The following is a 22,982-nucleotide window of genomic DNA, read 5'->3' on the forward strand; positions in this document are numbered from 1 at the left end:
ATGTTAGAAAGAGATAAAATTCAAGGATTAGAGCACCTTTTGAATATAATTGCGAATGATATAGATGATCACGAAAGGAGTAATAAAGATGGCGAGCTACCATTGGCTAAGTTTCTGCTTATTAAGCGATTTGTACAGCATTGGCAGAAAGTTTATAAGATATCAATGGCTAAGAGCAATCAATGTAAGCAATTTAAAATAGAGAATTTGCACAGATTCCATTAGATTCCTATGTATAAGCTATTTATAACACGATGCAGTAAATAAATATTTAGACCGTACAGTGTGAACTAGTGTACAGCGAATGGGTACTTGATTTTCTGTAGTGTATTAAGTTTTTATAGGGTATTTATTAAGTATTACTTTCAAATATAAACTAAAATAATTAATAATAAAGTACGAATAATGTCATATTTCAGCTTTAGTACCGGATTATGATGTCATTAGTAGGACTAATTTACTATATTTTTTCCGTATTTATGCATACATGCTTAGTTATGTTGAAATTATTGGCCGCAGCGAAAAGATTATTTCCCTCAATAGATGATTTAAATTATACAATAAAATCAATATTGCGACTACAAGAGGTATACCATCTATCAGAAAGGGACTTATATCACGGAATTATTCAAGGTAGTAATCCTTTAGGAGTGAAATTAAATTGGCATGACTGTATTAAGATGGCAAATGGTGCAAAAGATAAAAAAAATTACTATCGAGCTTACAATTGGGCTATTGAAGCTGCTAAATATTGGAATAAAACAGGTTTAATTAAGCAACATGAACAAGTTAAGAGGAGAATTTTACAGCCTTTAGCTATCTCTGCCTTTCAGGTAATACTAGCTACTCTATAATTCTCAAGAAATGGCTACAAATTTTTAAAAGAAGTAACGACTTAACAACATAATTACATATATCTTAAAATGAAAAAAATACCACAGTATCCAATTAAGAAGCAAAAATGACGCGATATTTAAAATGGAAATACAAATTTTTATAATTTTAATGTTAAAAAATTTTTTATTTTTTTAATAAATTTCGATTCGATTCAAGATTGGTAAGATCCAAGATGCACTGCATTATGTCCAAGAATTACTAAAATTAGGTACTGCTTTAGATTAAATTTGATATATCTTTACTTACTAGATATATAAACTTGCAAAATTTTCGAAATATGGTACAGTATTATATTACTTATCGGAGAGAAATATATTTATTTATTTTAGAAATAGTTCAAAAATGGCTTCATAGGTATTTAGAAGGGATAACGTAGCATTAATTTATATTATGTAGTTAGCATTTGATAAATTTAGTCTAAATGTAATGCTAGTCGCTTATTCGTATAAAATAATAAACGAAGATTTTGAAATTAGGAGATTAAGACGATGAAACAGATCATCCTTAATTCGTTTAAAGACTCTTTTGAGTCGAAAGTATTAAATTAATTCCATATTTTATTAATTTTAAAAATCAATCCAATCTATATATTGATTTGTAACTGATAGACTATCAGCATTCTTCGAGATGTCACAAATATTTAGCTGGTACAATGTATTATAGGATTTTTGATAATCACATCGTTACTGATAGTATGTGCATTTATGCTTTTGTATCCGGTATCAAAGTATTAGATAATATTAGCAAATTATCACGTATTATGAGCCACTCTAAATCCTATAACTAGATCCGAATGATAAATTCGCAAACGAAGGTTATCAGAAGTGCAAGAAAGCAATTTCTCAGAGTAATGGAACCGAAGCTAATAAAATGGGAAACCATGTTAAACGTTACCTTCAAACTAAATTGGATTACTTACCAACCTATACTAAACTATGTCGTAGTCATAAGGTACAGATACTATACACTACGCATCGGTATGTCTTCTTTATAATTACATAATTATAGAACGTGGATCTAGTAGTAGTAATCGTAAACACCCCATATTTTTATTAGAAATGTAGTGCGTATACATGATGCAAAAGTGATTTAAGTATTTGTTTTATTGCATGCCCTAGAATTAGGTTTGTAGGTCATTCCTGATAATAAAATTATCTCGTAATCTTATATTATACCTATTAAAAAAAAATTTATTTCTCTAATATTTTAGAATTATCAAACAAGCCTAAATAACGGTTTAAAATGCTATTACTTTAATCAGTCTCCTCTATTACACTTTAATCCTGTCGCTGTTGAGGAGATTAGTTATAGCCCAGTCATTCGACTCTACCATGACATCATTAGTCATCAAGAAGCCGAAATATTAAAGAACATATCGTCGAAAAAGGTAAAAGTTAATACCTGAATAGCTTTGAAATGATTCAGGTAATTAATAAATACAGTATGAACATGTAGTGATGCACCTATATTTGATTATATGGATAGCTACGTTTGGTACAATTAGGTTACTTTGAATAGATATTATCGTGAAACTAATAACAGATGATTGCTAACTACTATATTAGAAATTGTTGATGACTAATATTAGCCAGTTGACTAATTATGGCATAAGATTTATGTAGCTAGAAACACTGTAGTTGTTAAGATGCCCTCCAGAGAAAGGGGCTAGATCTTAATAGAAGAGTAGTGACATCTTAAGTAGAATGATTTAGATAGTAAAAAATAATGATGTACTATTTGAAAAATCTATTTTGTTTGATGACTCATGTCTGATTGCAGATTAATCGAACTGTCATAAATGGATTTAACGAAATAAATATAAGAATTGCAGAGATGAGCTGACGAGAGAGAAAAAATTTCACTTCACTTTGAGCTCGAAATACTTTAGATTTTAGACTAGATTGTTGTAACAATGAATTATTGCTCTACTATTCCTAAAACCTCTATTAGAAGCCTTTTAGAAAATACTATTTGACTAAGATAGTTGTTGTGAGACACATTTATTACAGAACACTGTATTTACTCTATAAACACTTGTAGTTAACTGTGGCGAGGACATTTGTACAGATCATGCCAAATAATTCTGAAGCTGAGGGAGAATATAGATTTGCCAAACAGTAAGACAAGATATTATTTGTATTTAACCAATAAGCTCAATCGACAATTCTATCATATACACCCATTGGCATAGCATAGTTGTAATCATACGAAATTAATGACACACTATCTATTCAGTAATGCTAAACATATAAGTAAGTAAGTAAATATCGGCAAGTAGTCAGTTTAATTTATTAGCATTACTTCTATGTCACATTATGTAGTACTGTTTTAGTTGCTGGCACTTAAAACGGACAGAAGTGGAGCATGTTTTTCATATTACCTTTGAAATGTGCATAAAAATTTAAGATGTAATCAGCTAAGCCACTTCGGAAAAATATCCGAGAGATAAAACAAGTAACTAATGAATATGTTGCACAACCTATCGCTGTCTTCTTAAGTTCAAAAATAGTTTATTCTTGTAATAAAATTATTTCTAGCGGATCCTTCTTAGATTGCTAAAGCTCTGCTAGCATATTACAAATCATATTTGCATAGCATTAGCAAAATAAGAAATTTATGGATTATGACATTCGCTATTTATTTAGTGCTTGGTTAGGTGATATAGATAATCAAGTTGTTCGACGACTGTCTGTTTTATCAGAGGAGTTAACAGGCTTAGATTTATCTTATGCGGAGAAATTGCAGGTTTTTAATATTATATTTAAGTTAATAACAAATATTGTTTTTGTTTACATTGTAAACGGACTTTTGTTACTATACGATAACTCTACAATTATTTCGAATTTTAGTATCATTTTTAAATACAGAATAGCTTTCTTACTTCTATTCAGGTGGCTAACTATGGTGTTGGAGGGCATTATTCCCCTCATTATGATTCAGCATCAATCGATGTAAATATTTATGATTTATTTCATTTATAGTTGCAAAATTATTATTTTTCTTACTCTTAGTACCCAGCAAATATAAACGTTAGTATATAAGATACGAATATAGATTTGCATCGTTATTTATTCATGAAAAATGTAATCTAATGATCTATATATAAGGTATTTTTATGACTTATTACTCGAATTTGGCATTTCAGGATGATACAGGCAAGCCAAGATTAGCAACAATAATGTTTTATGTAAGTTTCCACCTTATTTTATATACAGCGCGCAAGATCAATTTATCGAAATGTAGCGAAATGTATCTGATGTAACTTGCAAGGCTTCCACTCAGTTTCAAGACAAATGGAATATAAATAATACCATGTATTTAAATACTTTTTTGTGTATCTATTCGAATACTTTGTGTTACATTATTTTCAGAAAAATTCTAACACTTGTATTATAATAAAGCTGTTTTAATATGTAACAGCTCAGTGACGTGGACATTGGAGGAGCTACCGTTTTTCCAGACATTGGCAAAGCCATTTTCCCTCGCAAGGTAGGTGTAAATAACTCTTTTGACGCGTTTATAACATTTTATCTAAGCTATAAACGTTGACTTAATTTTGGAAATTACGATTTGTAAAATAAATCAGGTACAGCACGTATTCGTGAAATTTTAGTTCTAAATTATCACTAAAAGATATTACTGAATGACTTGCTTAATAATTGAAAAAGCGCCTTATCAGTATACTGTTTTTAAAGATCGACATCTATGGAATAACATTATAAATATTGCATATGTCTCGATAGTTTTTTTAAATATGTAAATATCAAGGGAAGTGCATTGTACTGGATAAATTTAAAGCGCAATGGATCAATCCACACAGTGACTCTGCACGCAGGATGCCCGGTTGTCATTGGATCGAAGTGGAGTAAGATATGTTTATGTTAAAACTGATTTTCATATTACTATTTTTAGTACCCTTCCTTGAATACTAAAATTAAAAAAATGTAATGTACTGTAGTTGGTGTTATAAGGGATTTTGGTGAAATTCTATTTTTCAGTAGCCAACAAATGGATTAAAGCAGCTGGTCAAGAATTTCGTTATCCTTGTAGCCTCAATCCTTACGATTGAGATTTATTAGTAAAATAGCAATATTTTAAAATCCTGGTAATTGAAACTACTTTTTACCCAAATAGACCAGTGAAATCAAAGCAACTATGAGATCTTTATTAAAAATATTAGCTTATCTTATAGCAACTTCATTATAGAGTTTCAATATTATGCAAAGACTACGGGGCTATCTCGATACGATATTAAGAAATTTGCTGTAAAACAATATTTATTAAACCAATTCATTAATTGCTTTATAATTAAAACAATAAATTTTAGTTCTAAATACAAAGGAAGTGAGTCAAAAATTATGCACAATATGCAGAATTAGTTAAATGAGGCTGAGAGAAATGATGTTTATAATTAATTGAAGATATAGCAGCAATTTACCATTCCGCTTAGGACCTATATTATTCCATAAACTTGCTATAGCAAATGTTTATAATAGGAAGAATTTCAAGCTGGAATTTTGGCAATCCAAAGTTGATTCGATACTGTTTTAGGATAAAGACCTTAGAGAAAGAGATATATTATACGGTTATAAGTACATTTTATACTACCATTGGCTATATGATTTTTCGGTTATTATTTCCCGAGCACGTGTATAGCTATCTCTATCTAATAGTTCATTAGTCATGTTCTCTATTGCACGTGTTTCTTTCAGTACTAATGTTAAACGTTCTTGGAGATGTTAATTGACATACGTTATTATCATACTTAGAGAAAACTATGAAAGACATAAGTAATTAATTAAAGGAGAAAAATGACGAGGTATGATTATAGACTACTGCACTCTATTGTAGCTGGAAAAAAATAAAGAATATACTTATTAGTTGATAGATGCCAACTTGTACCTGATTTCCAATGGTTCAGTCTAGATATATGAGCAAGTATTATAAATAAATGAGTTTTGCTAGTGTAAGAGCATGGCATGTTAACAATTGACTAATAGTTTCTTTCATTCATGTATGGTCTAATGCAAATGTCCATATTTCATAATTTAGAGATTACAGCAGCTTGACTAGTATGATATTGAAGTCTATTATAAACGTTCGTTAGAACTAAGTAATATTTGTTTTTAAGATCTTACTCACGCTCTCAATAGAGTCTATTTGCACTATTTTTTAATGTAGAAGTAATTTATTGATAGTTTCTATAGAGAAATAAAATATAAAATGTATCTATACTGTAATAGTCAGCCAAAGGGAAATAGCGTTAGAATTTTAAAATACTTCGTACAAATTCACAGTGATTCGAATTTAATATCATCAAGTCGTTTCTATTTCAATTAAAAAACATTAGTAACATATAAATCTTAAAAATGATGAAAATTCAACTTTTTAATCGAGGAGATCTATTCAGACTAAATTTGTAAGTAAACTTAAGCAATATTCCATTTTAAATCATAACAAAAAATTCCCAAAGCTCGTTTCAATTCCAAGATATTGTTAAATTCGGTAATTAATATCTATTATAACCGCAGAATAAACAGAAGAACAGAATATTAAGTAAACAAAATGAGAGAGAGAATAGATTAACTTTCCGACAGTTTGCATGACTAATTTATTGTCGATTTTTACAAATTGAGACCTAAATTAGTAAGCTTAATTTATGCTTTCGCTGTAATGTTATCAAACTTGTTTGATAATCAGCAATATGCTAACTAGAAATAGCCTAAAGAATTATTGATATACAGATGGATAACATTTTTTATCAATAAATTATTAATTAAGTCCTAAGACAAATGATACTTCATTTTATTGAGAATATCGATAAGTAATCTCATGATAGACAAGAACAATGATAATTCCAAAGAGCATTGTTAGTATGTGATCTACCAAGTAATTAAGATACTACTTCAGGCGAGTAGAGCGCAATAAAATACGTATTGAATCTATTCTAGTTACAATATCACAGATACTAGATGGTTATGGCTAAATTACTTGACTTAGTGGTTATTGGCGTACTTTTTCTTATGTCCGGTACAATATGGACAGGTAAGCATGTACTTTATTAAAGAATTCGATATTAATAAAGTCTAAGAATACTAACTGTAAAGGTGTGCTGCTAGTACTTTTTAAATCGAATTTCCGTCATTTATTATGGTTTATCGATGTTTTAGTCGATTTCTAGCAAATTCTGTTCTCGTATTTTATCGTTATGCTTCCTTAATAGAGAACTATGTTGTTTGAGTTAATTTAACAACCTCTGACGACCCCGATTAGTAATAGTAGCCATAATATTTACTTTAATAGTCAAATGATCATTGTAGTCTTGATCTGATATTGGCTGAATTGGTGAACATTTTTAACAGATTCGTAATATTTTGATAATTTATCTTTATTAACTAGCAATTCCTTCTCAGATCTTGATTTATTTCATTTTTATTCTACGCGAACTAACGAAATTAACTAATATCAGTACATCCTTTGTTCTTGTTTTATGAATGAAATGGCAGTCTTTGATGAGCATCATCAAGCTTTCTTAGCAGAATATCAGAATGTTTTGACGCTCTAATCTTAATTTAAAGTTTCTATTAAATACTACTTTTGTTTCAAGTTAAGTCTAAGAAATAAAAATGAGCTATTAAGATAGCGTATAGTATACAATATTTTCGTAAACTAATCAGATAGACAGAAAATACCAATTAAGCCGTATTGTAGATGTGTCTTGCTGTTAAAAGTATAATTTTAATTACTATACTTCTATAGCATCTTATACATATCACTGTCTTGCTTGTATGGCAGATATAGACGAAATTCCATTTAAGAATTTCGAAAGATTAAATCAAATCGAGGCATTCTTAGTCTTTTAATTATGAGGATTAATTGAAGAAATTTATTACCGGTGTTGCACAGATTGATTATGGTGCAATCATGATTAGAACCGTTAATTTTGATACGACCGCAATTTAAGCTTTAAAAGCAATAATGATTGCTCCTATCATTAGCAGACAAATCATAATCTAAATTTATCAAATAGAGTCGTAGTTGAATGCTAGTCTCGCTCTGTCATTGGAATAATATATCATAAGGATTAATTAAGCTATTCTATATTGTTTACCGGCAGTATTTTATCTGAGATTAGCTATGATATCAACTATTTCTCAAATGCGATATAAGAGTTGAATGATTTAAACAGTATCTTTTAAAATTATGATAGCCAAGCATTGTTAGTTACCGATTACAATGAACAGCTTGCAGTTTCTTAATAAGCAAGGAGTAAATTGTTCTGATCCTATTTAACTTATGGACAATTTTCGTAATCGATGTTGCTACTCCAGCGATACTTTTATGTTCAATTCTTACATCTATGTCAGCACTGGTAATCTATCTGAATTCTCAATCCTTTAAATAGAAGACCATCACATCATTATATGAATGTCGTTTACATTACTACAATTCTTAAACCTTTCAGTCAAGAATTACATCTGAATTGCTATTTTAACTTGCATAGAAAGTGTATCTCATAGTCGTTCTGGCAGTTCCGAGAATTTTGCAGCATTCTCTATACAAGACATAGAAGTGTTTATCGGGCTAGAAAAAAAGATTTCTAGTCAATTGCACCAATACTTGATTAAGAAGGAAGAAAATTTACAGAAAATGGAAGCTATCTTAGCATCCGTTCGCTATCAACAAGAGCATCAGATCGTAAAATATGAAGATCAACCACGCTATCCTATCGCTGCTTACACTTTGCTTAAACGATTTATTCACGATTGGTCTAGTATTACAAAATTAATGACTCATCAACTTGGTCAAGGTATGTCTATTGTTGAAGTAGCCCCTTATTTTATTTTTGGTGGTATTTCTAAGATGTACGGTAGTAATCTTAATTAAAATATTTTTAACACAATGATACTATACGCATATGATTAATATTTTGCTAAGCAGCTTTAATATTTTGGATTACATCTTCTTTTGTTATCCTTAGTAAAATAGCTAAGCTATATTTTATCTAATCAAGAAATTTCTACGTTAGAATATTTTAAAATTAAAATCTTGAATAAGTGTAAATATATATTTCTATCTAACGGTTTACCATTCTGGTATTCCTAACATACAGTTAAGCGGCATATTCTTAAGTTAGGCATTTATTAGTACAATTATATTATGGATTGGAAACTTTTTGAGTATATTTAGTGCATTTGACTATTTATAGGTTGAGTATTCCTAGTACTTAAGAAGTGCGTTTTTTCAATCAATAAGTATTTTTTCTATACTACGGCAGTAACAGGTTAAAGTCTTACGATTCTGCTTTCACTGATTTTTAATATCAAATATTAAAGATTTTATTAGGAATTTAAGAAGAAGAGAAACGATTTTACCCACAGTAGTAGATTGGGATTATACCATTAAATCGATCTTACGCCTTCAAACTACGTATAATTTAACAGCGAAGGATTTAGCTGACGGTAAAATACAGGGAACAAAAGATTTAGGAATCCAATTAAATTGGTTCGATTGTACCATGATTGCTAATGCTGCTAATGAAGAGCGAGGCTTTGGCAATGCTTATGATTGGGCTAAGCTGGCACTGAAACTATCAGAGAATGCAACTGATATGACAAATGATGTTAGGAAAGAAATAATAAGATCTTTATCGACTAATGCTTTTCAGGTTAGATGTAGAGTAAAATTTCTTTTAATAGCTTTCAACAATATGTCTTGATCAATTGAATATACTCATATTATCAAAATTTAATCAACAAAAAATTGCAATTCCGATGGACTTACATCTATAAATGAGCATAGTTCTAGCTAGATTATAATTATAATCAGATATATGTGTATGGTTGAACTCCAGAAAGATATCAAATTAGAGCAAAATAAAACAAAGTTACGGGTATCTTGTTATAATACTATAGTAATAAAACATCAATTTCTGCATTGAGCCAGTAACAACGATGTTTTATGCTATGTTTCATAATTATTTGTTTTCTAGTATAGTTTTTTATTTAAAATAGGAAGGCAGAGTTAATTCAAATTGTAACAGAGTTATCGTATGATTACTTATCATTATAACACATAGATTGGTAGGACCAAGGAAGCGATAGGTTATATCCAGGAACTCTTAAAATTGGGTAATATAATCAATCTATTAAGACGAATAGAAGGATTAAAAATCAAGATTCTTTTACTGCTCCATTTTATAATGTTAATGATTCGATTTGTTGCTTAATACTAAAATGGATGTATATGGGTATTGATTCTCAGATCCTAATGATACCTCTGCAAAAGATGGTTACGAAAAACTAAAAAGTGCTTTAGCAGAAGAAGCTACCAATGTTCTAAAGAATGGACCTAATCACTTCCAAGATTATGTAAAGAGATTAGGAAGAGCTGATTCTACGCGACGTCTTGCAGAAAACACCGAATTCGGCAACCTATGTCGTGGAAATGTTAAAGAGGTCAACTATATACTTTGTTCAATTCTGTATCATTTTCTATTCTAAAACTCTATCTTCATCGAAGCATTTCTAGATGCTTTTAAGTTTCTTTTATCTACTACATGCAAACATTAACCTAAACGTAACTTGCGGTAAAAACAGTTGTTTAAGTGTCTACAACTATTCTACGTCATTCTATAACGTTAGTAAACAAATTATAAGATAGTCATCGATAGTTAGCTTACTGATATTAACTTTTATTCAGGTTTATGAACTAGATATAAATAAACTCTCGCTATGCAGCTAAATTTCTTATCTTTTAAAAATAGGAATTTCAAGTCAGGCTGGCTAATAAGACTTTAAAATGCTACTATTCCAATCAATCGCCTCTTTTGTATCTAGCTCCAATTCCAGTTGAAGAAATTTCTCTTGATCCCTTCATCGTTATTTATTATGACATTATTAACGACCATCAAATAGAAACGATAAAAAAAATCTCTCGTAAAAAGGTATGATAGAAGAACCGTGGTAAATTCGACACCCAAATCTACGATTAAAATTAAAAGATGAAAATTTCGTATATTATGTAATTAATTGAGGCAAAGTTACCGATATAATATGTGCTTAGATGAAAGCAGCTGGTTTGCATAAAGATGATCCTAATGATCGCATTAAAGTTAACGCAACCGTCCGTTTCGCAAAACAGTAGGTATTTTTATCAATTAATACTGATGTGCTGCATAGAATTATATGATGTAATTGTTACAATTCTCCTTTGTAACTAGAAAACAGGTCTTAAACACTACTTTCAGGGACATATCGTAGTTGAACTAACTCTCAACTATACAAATAAGCTACTAATAAGTAATAGGTTTAAATACTTTACTTTATTTACGTTAATCTTAGCCGTAAAATGTACTAAAGAAAAACGTAAGAATATTCTTAGCAATAGCAGTCAAGTGATCCTGCAAGTGACTAAATGGAACTGAGTAGCTAAGCTAGTGCTCAGCTTTTTATAGTCTCGGCATACGCCGATGGCGCACTTGTGAATATTCTTGACATAGCGACTTCCACTGTATAATATACACATATTCTAGTATAGGAGTTCAGTTAAAAGAAGTTAACAATTAACATTAAATTAATTAATAGGCCAATTAGAGCCTTAAGGCTCCGCAAAGTAATTGCACCTTACACTTAAGGTGTTATTAATTTATGTTTACCGACACGTCAACAGAATTGGACTTTCTGATACTTTGGCAATAACAAGTACTTATTAATAAACATTAATATCTAATAAGCTACTGGAGCTAACAAAAATTTAAATGAGATATTTTAATTAACATAGCAATTAATTTGAGAGCATGGCTCCGTAACAGCAATATATAATCCAAAGCTAATTTATTGCGCCTGTCCAATCGTCAAATAATTATTATTACGTTTATATATATGCAAACCAAATCTTCTATTTTTGATTTCATACGTATTTAAGAAATTGCTCTAATAATATATTTTGGATTATTGTCGGACATTTGTGAGTTATTAGTAATCATCATAGCATGCAAAAAATCGGTGGATCCAAATAGAATTAAAACTAATAGCACATGTTAAAAAATAGGAGTGCAACACATGCGTTTTACTATTAAAGGCTATTTCAATTTTAGCGTAATTCCATTATATGATTAATCAATATTATTGACTTCGAAATTAATGCTTGGCATGTATTAAACTTAGTGCTTGGTTAGATGAAAACATCAGTGAAGTTACTAAAAGCCTATCCCGAATGGCTCAAGCCGTCACTGGCTTGAATATTAAATACTCAGAACACTTACAAGTAAAAAAATCATTTTAAATACGGATTAACTTGAAAAGTTTTCAATTTTGCGTTATAATTCTACTCTATTCTACTCTATAAAATCGAACTTAGGTAGCTAATTACGGCATAGGTGGCCATTATTTTCCTCATTATGATTATACGGCATTAAAGGTAACTTAATTGGTTTTAATTTATCATATTTTTCTTATCAGTTAATAACCATGAATTAATTTGATATGTAACTTATAGTTTGGAACTTTGAAACCAAGATTAGCAACATTAATGTATTACGTAAGCTGCTTATCGATATTCGATCTGTATTATAGCCTCCATTCTTGTTTACGTGATGAAACTTAGTATAGCATAAAGGAGCTTTACTGCAGGCTCGGTTCAGTTCTTCTACATAGGTTTACTACACTAAAAGTAACTTAAATCTAGCTAGAATCTTTGATGCTGTAAAGACGAAAATTAAATAGCCATGCCTATTTGGCATTAACTGATAGCTATTTAATCTTGTAATTTATCTGTTGTAATGCCAATGGAAGAAATGATATTATCATTGTAATAGTTAAGCGATGTAGAAATTGGTGGCGCTACTGTGTTTCCTTTCCTCGGAATTACCGTTCAGCCACGTAAGGTATGATAAAAAATGGCCTAAGTTGAAACATTTCAAAGTAGTAATTTATAACTATAGGAATGACCTGATAATATAAAGCTAAAATACAGTAGTAGTAAACTGAAGTAGTATAAATATCTGCACATTCACTAAGGATCAGCTCACTGGTCTAGTAGTATTGCTTATATTATCAATATGCCTAAAATATTTTGCTTAATTTCTAAAGGGAAGTGCAATTTACTGGATTAATCTGTATCGTAATGCGACAACACATCATTATCATACTTTCCATGGTGGGTGTCCGGTTTTGATTGGATCTAAATGGAGTAAGTGAAAATTGCATTTTTTATTGATACTAATGTTTCTAATGGAAGGATCGAATTTTGTAGTTGCTAATAGGTGGATTAATGCTAATGGCCAAGAATTGCGATATCCTTGTAGCCTTAATTCGCACGAATAGATTAGGGTTTAAGCAGTGTATTTTACTTATTAATTGTAGCAAAAATTATCGTTCTATCATCAAAGTCTTGGTATATAATTTAGTATTAATGATAATTTTAATTAATATCATATTTATGTTAGAGAGTGAAATAAACTTAGAAAACATTAATAAATGATGAGCGTATTCCAATCTGAATTTACAGTATATTCAATTCCAATGTAATCATAACCGTAATAACATACAGTTCGATTCGGGCATAATAAAGTAAATATTATATTTAGAGCTCATTTTATTGCGATTAAGTGATTTGTCCGCAGTTTATGCTGGCATTACAATGACTCTCGCTAGGTTAATTTACTTGATAAGTTGATAGTATAAACTGTATTTAAGAAAGAATTTGAAATTAGTTATAGTCGATGCAATATTTCGCTACAACTGATACTCAATTAAACAACACCAATGCACTGATCATCGGAAAGTTATAAAATTGCACAATCAATACTTCTGTCTTATATATTCGTATGTATTTTACTTCCTAAAGGATACAATGGTTTTACCGATTAAAGTATATAATGAGGCCCAACTTGTATTTGTATTATTAAATTGTAAATAAATTAACTACCGTAATACATAGAATTCAAATGCTGCGATTAGAAGCTATTATTCGGTAAAGATAAACTACCTTGGTAAAATAGATCGAGTAAGACGAGATGGAACCATCCTTAATGATTCTAAACCAAAATAAAATTGATCTCATCGGCTCAATTAGTAGAGTCTTTGTTAATTACTGATTAATTTATATATGTTTTGTTATACATTTTTCTACTCGCATTTGACTTATTAAGCTATAAATAAGTTACTAATTACACATATATACTTGCATTATAACTAATGTATTATATAAAATTTTGAAGCGTTGTGGTCAGAAGCTATTATTCGATTTTAACTAGTACTAGCTAATGCTTAGGAGCATGATACCGTAGGTTAATTCTAATATCTGCTTACATTGGGGTGAATATAATCATTTCTACCCAACATAATACTTGCTGTGCTACTATGATTAACATGGTAATAATTTCTTCGCATCGATTAAAAAATAGGATTATTGACGAAATCTCTCGCTCTATTTCTATCTTCCTTTTTGAAAACTTTATTACAATGATTTTGATAATGAATTCTTTACAATAGTAAAAACATTTCATTGCATTTGAAAAGGCACCGCTTAGTTAATGAAAGCCCATTTATATATTAACTAGGCGTGGTTTTACTGCCCTTCCTTCAAACTATAATCATCATATAACGACGGTTATCATATCTAGCTACAGTATTTTATCTGCAAGTCAGATGGCGCCTTTCAACAGTCTTAAATATCTTGTTACTTATTTACTATCAATATTCGCTTTCAGTTTTATTTACTAAGCTATCGCAATCTTATATTATTATTATACTGCATTACTTGTTATATATATGAACGTGACCGCATGCGAAGTCGGTCATTATCTGGCATGATATTTTGCAAAATGCCCGTATAAAAACATTTAATCCTAGTTAATGGTCAGAATTACCAACAAAGAGTGAATAAAAGTACACCTGCTTCCACCTGCAGCTATTTATAAATTTATCTTTGACTAAACAAAATTTTTAGGGAAACCCTGTTTAATATTGTAATACACCTTACTACCAAGATAAAACCGGATATCCTTTACTTATTTACTAGATTACTTACGTTTTGCACTTCAAAAATTCTAAACTTTATGAATTAACTCTTAGTTATAAATTGGCAGCTAATAAAGGTCGATTATCCATGATATATTTAATCTAAAATTAAGTTCAAATACAAAATCTCAAGTAAGTGTTTCCGCCGTTTACATAAATAGATAGAGTAAACATAGCAGGGAATATTGACTGCCCTACAAATCAGAAACTGATACAAGAATAATTATTAGATGTATTTTCTATCATAATCAATACAGAATGGGATAAAAAATAAATACTGATCTCTGTCATTCTACGTATATGTCCAATTCCTGGCACTCTGTCTTAAATGAGTACACCACCGTAGCATACGTTTATCAATTGTAAATGCTTTAGATACCGATTAAGCTCAGAAGTAGCATTACATTTATTTAGTAACTTCTTCGTTAAAGCAGAAAGCAGATGTAATAGAATCTCGAAATAAACCTCTACTATCTGTAAATCTAATCTGATAGGTTCGTAGTCTAATCTATTCTTGATACCCAGGTAAAGTGCATCATATCTACCTATTAAATATTGGTTCCATCTAAATGTTCTATTATGAGTAGTGGATATTATAAAAACACTAAAGCTGAAAGAAAAATATGTAGAATCTTCTATGAAATTACTATTGTCTTTAAATTTGATTCTATCGTCGTCTTTCTTTATTCAACTATTGCTATCTCCATATCCTATACAAATATAATCTACCCATTAAATATTAATTGTTTGCTAATTCATTGGAAATTCTAATTGATACTTTATTCTGTTTTAGGATTTTGAACTTGCTGTTAATCAGTATTGTCTAAACTGATGAATGTAACTGTCACAAACCAGCTTCATGACAAGGATAGCGTAAAATAAATCTCTAAATCTCTAAAAATCTGCGGATTCAGTATTCCTACTCACAAGAATTTAGACGCCTTTAATTCTACGTTAAACTCAACTAGACAATTGAGAACTACTTTATTCAACTATTTGACGGGCTTATATACCCTTCTACAGCAGCTAATATTCATGAGTCATCGTATAAAAATACTTAGGTGAGAACATCTAGTAACTAATTTTTCACAGTCGGACTACAACATGTCCATTCACAGAATCATTTCAATGCACATTACAGCACAGCATTAAATTTACTGTAACACATTTATAATTAGAGTAATTCCTATTGTAAGTAACTAGTTGTAATATATTATCACTATATTATATTCACCAAATTTAGATAGCTATTTCTTCACGGTAGTTCGTACCGTGACAGTAACTCATCAATCTCAACACTTCTGCCAATTTATAGCTGTAAAAGACATAAAGAAACAGCACTTTAGTACTTGTTAACGATTTATATAATTTTCTATCTTGCAGAATCCTTACTGAAGCAGCTCAATTGGGATAAAATCGATGTGCTAAGAACCGAAACCATTTAATAGTATATAATACGTTGTTCATTCTTGGTAGTCTTTTGATTTTTGTTAATTTTTCATTCGTACATAATTACCAATAAGCAAGAAAAGATCTAAAAATTAACTTTAACTCTTTTAATTCCTATCGTTTACTGGCTAAAGCGCTATATATGAAATTAGAAACACTAAGATGCCCTTGAAAGCCTGTCCAAAGAATTTATTTACTGTTTGTCTTTTAATGACGAGTTTGGCGACTTTTATAAGTTCGTATTTTAGCTGGCTCATACTGTTAGTTCTTTGCAGGATATGGTAGGATAGATAGGTTTATTCTAGGTTATACTTAGATTTTAGTCAGTAACATAGATGATAATTAATTTTTATAGTATAGATGTAAAATTCGGTTTACTTGATGCAGTGATGTTTAATAACCTTACAAAAATTCTTGACCTTAGCAATACTGATTTTCTTAGTTTATGCTGATGCTATTGCATTGCCATGACATTTAGATATCATGCACCCAGTGAATGCTGATTTGGTGTTTGCTGTTAGCACAATCCAAGATATCATTTTGCTTGAAAAAGTGTTGTATGAGAATTTGCGTAGTTATATCCGATTGGAAAAGAAAAGAATTGCTGAGATTGAAGATCTACTAGTTACTTATGATAATGATAACTTGCAAAATTATCTTATGGATAAGCAAGATCCGTATCGAAATCCAATCAGCTATTTTCTCCTCATAAAACGATGGTATACTGTTAGCAATCGACTTAATCTTGCAAGAATAGCTCAACAATCAAAAACAAGTATGTACCGTTACATATTAATATGTAGAATATCTAATTTATAAAACTTTTGTCCCCATTCTTTAATACCATGGATAATTCGTATTAGTGCATATTTTTACTTTAGGTAACCTATAATAATTTAGACTCAAAAATGTATTCGTTCTTGCCATCTTGTGCCCTTAAATTTAAAAATAATTTCGTAATACTGAATTGAATTCACTTCTAGATTATGATGCAACGTAACTTAGATTACCAACTTTGTTTATCCTTGTTAAGTCTCGTCATATTACTTTCATGGGTGAGAAGATCATTGACATAGTGTGGGACTGATTAATGTAACCAATGATAAATTTATAAATCATTACTTCTTGTCATTTAAATACTATAAATGATATACCTAAAGCTTTTTTGAGTTAATTAATGGCTTTATAATTTATAACTCATCTAGTTACTATTATCCTGAAGATATCCTATAGATGATCTAAATAAGTACTTTATTATGCATTAATACACTTTAGGTTATTATAAGTAAGACGATTTAAGAGTTAAGATATGACATTAGGTTTACAAGCCATCAGTATATGTCATTTGTAAGCCACAAAGAATATAATTGTATGTATAAAACGGTACTAGATTGAATAGTTTCTGAAATATTTTCAACATTGCTATAGAATTTCTAGAGCTTATAAATCAATACAAAGACATTTTTCCTACGGATCAAGATAGAAACGATACCGTTAAATCAATTTTAAGGTTGCAAGCCATCTATAACATTAGTGAATCACAGTTTATAACTGGTAATATTGGAGGAAGGAACGGATTAGGTGCAACTTTAGACGTCCATGATTGCATCATTATAATACAATATGCAATTCATGGTAAAAGTTATTATCAAGCATTCAATTGGGCTAAAGCAGCTCTTAACCAACTTGATATGCAAATGAAAATTGATCAAGTCCAGTATATAGAGCTTAAGAAAAAACTGATAGAATATCTATCCATTACGGCTTATAAAGTTAGAACCGATAGTGAAAGCGAAGAAATACGAACTGCTAATTTTTATTAATTTCTAAAATTGATTTAATTTTAATTTTTACGAGTCCAAGTACTTTCTGTTGTACAGGCTGGAAAAATTGAAGAAGCGGTTAAATGGAGCAAAAAAGGATTGCATTTAGGTAATTTTGAAGCAGTCGCGGTCTTTGTTACCACCACAGCTGTATATGAGCCATTTAGATAATGAATTTAACAGATTCGGTTAAAAAGATCGAAAAAATTGATTATTATCATTACTTAGATCCCAAGAATATCTCCAAACAGCAAAGAGATCTTGTATATCAGCAAGCGTTACTGAATAAGACCAAAACTAATAACATACCAATAAATCGGCAAAAAAGCGATCCTTCTAGTTCCAATACAGCCTCTAAATCCAATAAATCACCTAATCATGCCATGCTATGTAGCGGAATTAAATCTGAAGCAACCCAGGTGAGGTTATCAAAGCTTAAGCTCTAGTTATATTTATAGTTTGATTTAATTTTTTGTAAATAAATGTACATCTATTACCTTATTTCCAATTCCTAAAATTTTAGTTTTGTATAAATAAAAGATGTGAACTGAGCGTATACATCAGAATATTAACTATCTTATGACACTGGTTACAGAAAAATGATTCAGTTAAACGAGAAAAATTAAGATGTTATTACTACAACCAATCACCTTTATTTTATCTTGCACCTGTGGCAACCGAAGAAATTAGTCTTGATCCCTTTATAGTTATTTATTATCATGTTATAAATGATCTTGACATAGAAATATTGAAAGAAATTGCAGCTACTCAGGTTTGACGCTAATTTTTCTAAATAAGATATCGGAAATTCGATTCTCTGGAATAAAAACAAGATAGCAGACTAATAGCCTAGTTATGTTTTCATTTTCTCCAATGTTAAAATCTATCAGTTAGATGTAGCAAGAATTCAACGCCAGGGCTTTCAAGGAGATTCCGAAATTGATAGTAGCAAGAGATTGGCCAAATTGTGAGTGATAAATGGCTTATTCAGTTTGTATTATTTTAATCTAGAATTGAGACATCTTGTTAGAATTATGGTATTCCAAAGTGGTCTACATTTATAACTTATCAAGCTATTGTGTTCAATAATCATCGTCTTTTAATATATTGTACCGTTTATTGTAATAGCCTAAATTTCAAATGCTTAGCAGTTATAACATAATCTGCTCGATTACTATCTAGTATAAGTCTTAAAGTATATATATCTTAGGTTCTCTTAAGATATATTTATTCAAATGCACATAGAATTATTTGTAATGTAGGCTACTACTTATCTATACTGTAATTGTTTGCAAATATGCTTGTTTGCAGTAATGAATATTTTTAAATTGTACCTGTCTCACGGTTGATCTAATGGCTTCCCATTAGCGTCGTTAGCTATATCTATATGTGATTGCAGCATTCGATATTTTTAATATTAGCCTAGTGAATAATTTTTAATACGAAAGATGGGGATCGATCGAGCTGCGTTTGAGTAATCATCTTCGATTATTTTCAATTACAGTAAATGATATGTTTGATAAAATATATTATCAAAATGATTATCCATTGGACAATTTATGTTATTATTCTCTTAATGGTCACTTTAAAGTATGTTTTGCACTACTCCTGACACGCATAAGTATTTTTTGTTGTAGTACATGGCTAGAAGACGCTTATGATCCAGTAGTAGAAAAAATATCCAGGCTAACACAGGAACTAACCCATTTGGATGTAAATTACGCAGAAGATTTACAGGTCGCAAATTATGGCATTGGTGGACATTATGTACCACATTATGATTCGACCATAATTGCAGTTAAGTTATTCTTTTTATAAGTTCAAATTTGTAGCCTTTAAATTAAGAATAAATGATAACGCTGTGAATTTTTTATAGTAATCAAATTTAGCACTAGGTTGAATCATTTTGTTATAAACGATCACAGTCTGTATTATAAAATATATTTGCATATCGAATTTTAGCCAGAAGATCCACTTCAAAGATTAGCTACGATGATGTTTTATGTAAGCTGAGATGATAATATACTAGTATTGTCTGTTTATGGGTTTATAATTATGGATTATTGCACCCTACGGATGACTTTATCGAACATCTAATGTCCATTGCCTACTTGACAGCTCAGTAACGTCGAGATTGGTGGCGCTACTATATTTCCACGACTTGGGGTAGCAGTACGGCCTCAAAAAGTAAGATATAAGTGTAGTATACTATACGAGTATGTACATACAAATTAACGTGCTAAACTTATTATGTCACCAATACAGCATAAAAAATAACTATTTTAATCGAAACGATCGAATTATCGCAGAAATAGATTATAGTTTCTGCAATATCTACAAATACTCATTTTATTATGGCTAAACATTCAGGATCCAATATGAATTGAATAACTTCGTCTATGAATGCATATTCAGTCAGTTGAAATAGAATTAATTGTAATTATAAATGTACCGATACTAATTAACGGTATATTTATCTATCTCTTTCATCTCTAGAAATTAAAAGTAGAGTAGCTGGTGATTGTATATTACAGACGTAAAGAGTAGAGTAGTCGTTGTAGTGCAACTCGTATAAGAGACGAAATATTATCCTAAGTGTTAACAGAGTACGGTAGATTTTAAAATTCCTAATGCAGTATTTTAGAAATTGTTTGACTCATATTGAATATTCGTGATTCAGAATTATCTCACGTCTAGCATTTTATAAGCTATACATAAGGGTTGCGCATATCATTTATATAAGAACAGTTAGCTAAACCCATTCATAAAATTGTATGGCACTATGCCGAAGAATGCAAGCGTATTTACTCATCAGTCTGTCTCCAAATCATGAGAGAATATTAGTATTATGGAAGATGAAAAGATTATAGCATTAAAATAAACTAAAAAAAGTTTTTACAGGAACTAAGAGTCATTGAATTAACTCAATATTGCCTAGGGGAGCGCATTATTCTGGATAAATTTGAAACGTAATGGGTTGACCAATCGGCAAACTCTTCATGCAGCTTGTCCGGTAGTTATAGGATCGAAATGGAGTGAGTGTTATCACTTATTATATTGCAAATTTACTTTCGAGGTGCAGCATAAGCTTATAATGATTTTTAATATTTGATTGTAATAGTCGCGAATAAATGGATTATTACGAGCGGTCAAGAATTTCGCTATCCATGCAGTCTTCATTCCGACGAATAATATGAATAAACTGTCAATGAAAGTCAATGGTTCTTATGGATCTAATTTGTATGAAATAAAAATTTTACCAAAGCTCAACATATCGATCAGCGTTTAATTTATTTCGAATTTTTTGTCCATTATAGCATAAACTTTGATATTGACTTACCGAGATTGTGTGCTATAGTGGAAATGATCATTTCAATACTATTCTGCCTTTCATTGCATTAGTCACACTATTTATGACAAATAGCATCTTGATAGCCTAAGATGGCTAAATTTGAAAGTTTTGTCTATATTACCCACGATTCAGATGATAAGACTAAAACTAATTGCTTAAAATTGCCATGAAAACCACGGAAAGCCTTAAGTTATCTCTTACATAATTGATAAAAGCTTGTAGTACTATCTCTAGCTAATGCTAGAAGGGATGATGTGATAATAATTGATCTTCAATGATTATTTATTCTAGCTCTCGTGTTAATTATAATTAATGAATATGAATTATTAATCGTTATCTATGTCTAATATGTTATTATTTTTAAGGATGACCATGCTTTTAACTACAGTATTTTATAGATTATTCTTTAACCGTTATCGCAATAGATATTTCGTGACATTTAAACGTCACAGGTTTACTGGCATTGGTTAAATTTTTAATTTTCATAGTAGATCACGATATGTTTAGGTATTTTGATTAGAAATTTACAAAGTGTTCCTAATACTTAAAGGGTAAATCGTCACAGATCGAATCCGTAAGAAATTACTTCATAAGTCTTTTAGTTGTTTCTTCAAAATCAGCAATTATGCCGTTGTGGAAATAAATTTATTCATGATCAATATACGATTGTCTATATACGACATTATTTGATAAATCTATTACTGCAATATTTAGAAACGTAGCCAACATTTAGCACGTTACTAATATTTAAAAATTTATTACAAGGCCCAGGATATTTGCAGTAAGTAAAATTCCTATTATTGCCAGCTAACATCAAGAGTCAATATTGACACTTATTTATTTTAAGAAATTGATTAAAGTGCACCTGTTTTCATCCATATAAGTGATGAAAAGAATAATAATCTCTGACTTGTACTTATAGATACTCAGACAAATTTATTATACCTACTATATTTAACTCATCTCGTCTACCTCAACTTACATTTACTGGTTAACCAAGTTAATTTGCCTTCGTATTGTATCGTTTAAATCAAGAATGTTAGTTATTATTCTTAAGACTCATGAATAATTAAATTTCTAATATCAATCTGGGAATTCTCAGACTGAAAGAAATAGTTCGAAAGTCGACAATTGATCTCTCGTGTAGTTTATCTAGTCACCGTATAAATTAGGCCCTTATCTATTGAATTCTTTATTTTAATACATCAAGGGTGTTATATCTAGTAAATCAGTCATTAAATAAGCAGAATCTAGGTAAGTTTATGGTCTTGAATAACTAGTTTGAGATTAATTGAGGCTAATGACGAGCAATGCTCATTGCCGTCTGGATATATCAGCTATTTCCTTAAAAGAATTTTGGTTTCGGCAAATGAAATATGAAATAGTCCTTGATAATTCGTATTTAATTGTCTGATACCCTGTTTAAAGCAATTGCTA

At 30.0% G+C, this 22,982-nt stretch overlaps 2 protein-coding genes across 2 annotated transcripts; both read left to right on the forward strand.

Annotated features, from left to right (window-relative positions):
- Positions 1 to 5,103, forward strand: TRIADDRAFT_59903 (uncharacterized protein; the record flags this gene model as incomplete). The annotated part of the gene is made up of 11 exons (XM_002115780.1): positions 1 to 184; positions 496 to 833; positions 1,054 to 1,105; positions 1,685 to 1,848; positions 2,108 to 2,284; positions 2,938 to 3,014; positions 3,543 to 3,642; positions 3,789 to 3,848; positions 4,043 to 4,084; positions 4,318 to 4,386; positions 5,032 to 5,103. The coding sequence occupies 11 exons, from the start codon at positions 1 to 3 to the stop codon at positions 5,101 to 5,103; spliced, it is 1,335 nt and encodes a 444-aa protein (XP_002115816.1).
- Positions 5,104 to 8,451: 3,348 nt separating this feature from the next.
- On the forward strand, positions 8,452 to 21,385 carry TRIADDRAFT_30052 (uncharacterized protein; the record flags this gene model as incomplete). Its single annotated transcript, XM_002115781.1, has 11 exons — positions 8,452 to 8,707; positions 9,234 to 9,565; positions 9,977 to 10,028; positions 10,219 to 10,381; positions 10,678 to 10,835; positions 18,545 to 18,617; positions 19,816 to 19,990; positions 20,156 to 20,197; positions 20,312 to 20,380; positions 21,132 to 21,228; positions 21,315 to 21,385. Coding segments are annotated over 11 exons (1,488 nt in total), but the record flags the coding sequence as incomplete, so codon positions are not given.
- Between the last annotated feature and the right edge of the window lie 1,597 nt (positions 21,386 to 22,982).

This window comes from Trichoplax adhaerens, genomic scaffold (genome assembly GCF_000150275.1).
Source record: "Trichoplax adhaerens TRIADscaffold_12 genomic scaffold, whole genome shotgun sequence".
Classification (NCBI taxonomy): domain Eukaryota; kingdom Metazoa; phylum Placozoa; class Uniplacotomia; order Trichoplacea; family Trichoplacidae; genus Trichoplax; species Trichoplax adhaerens.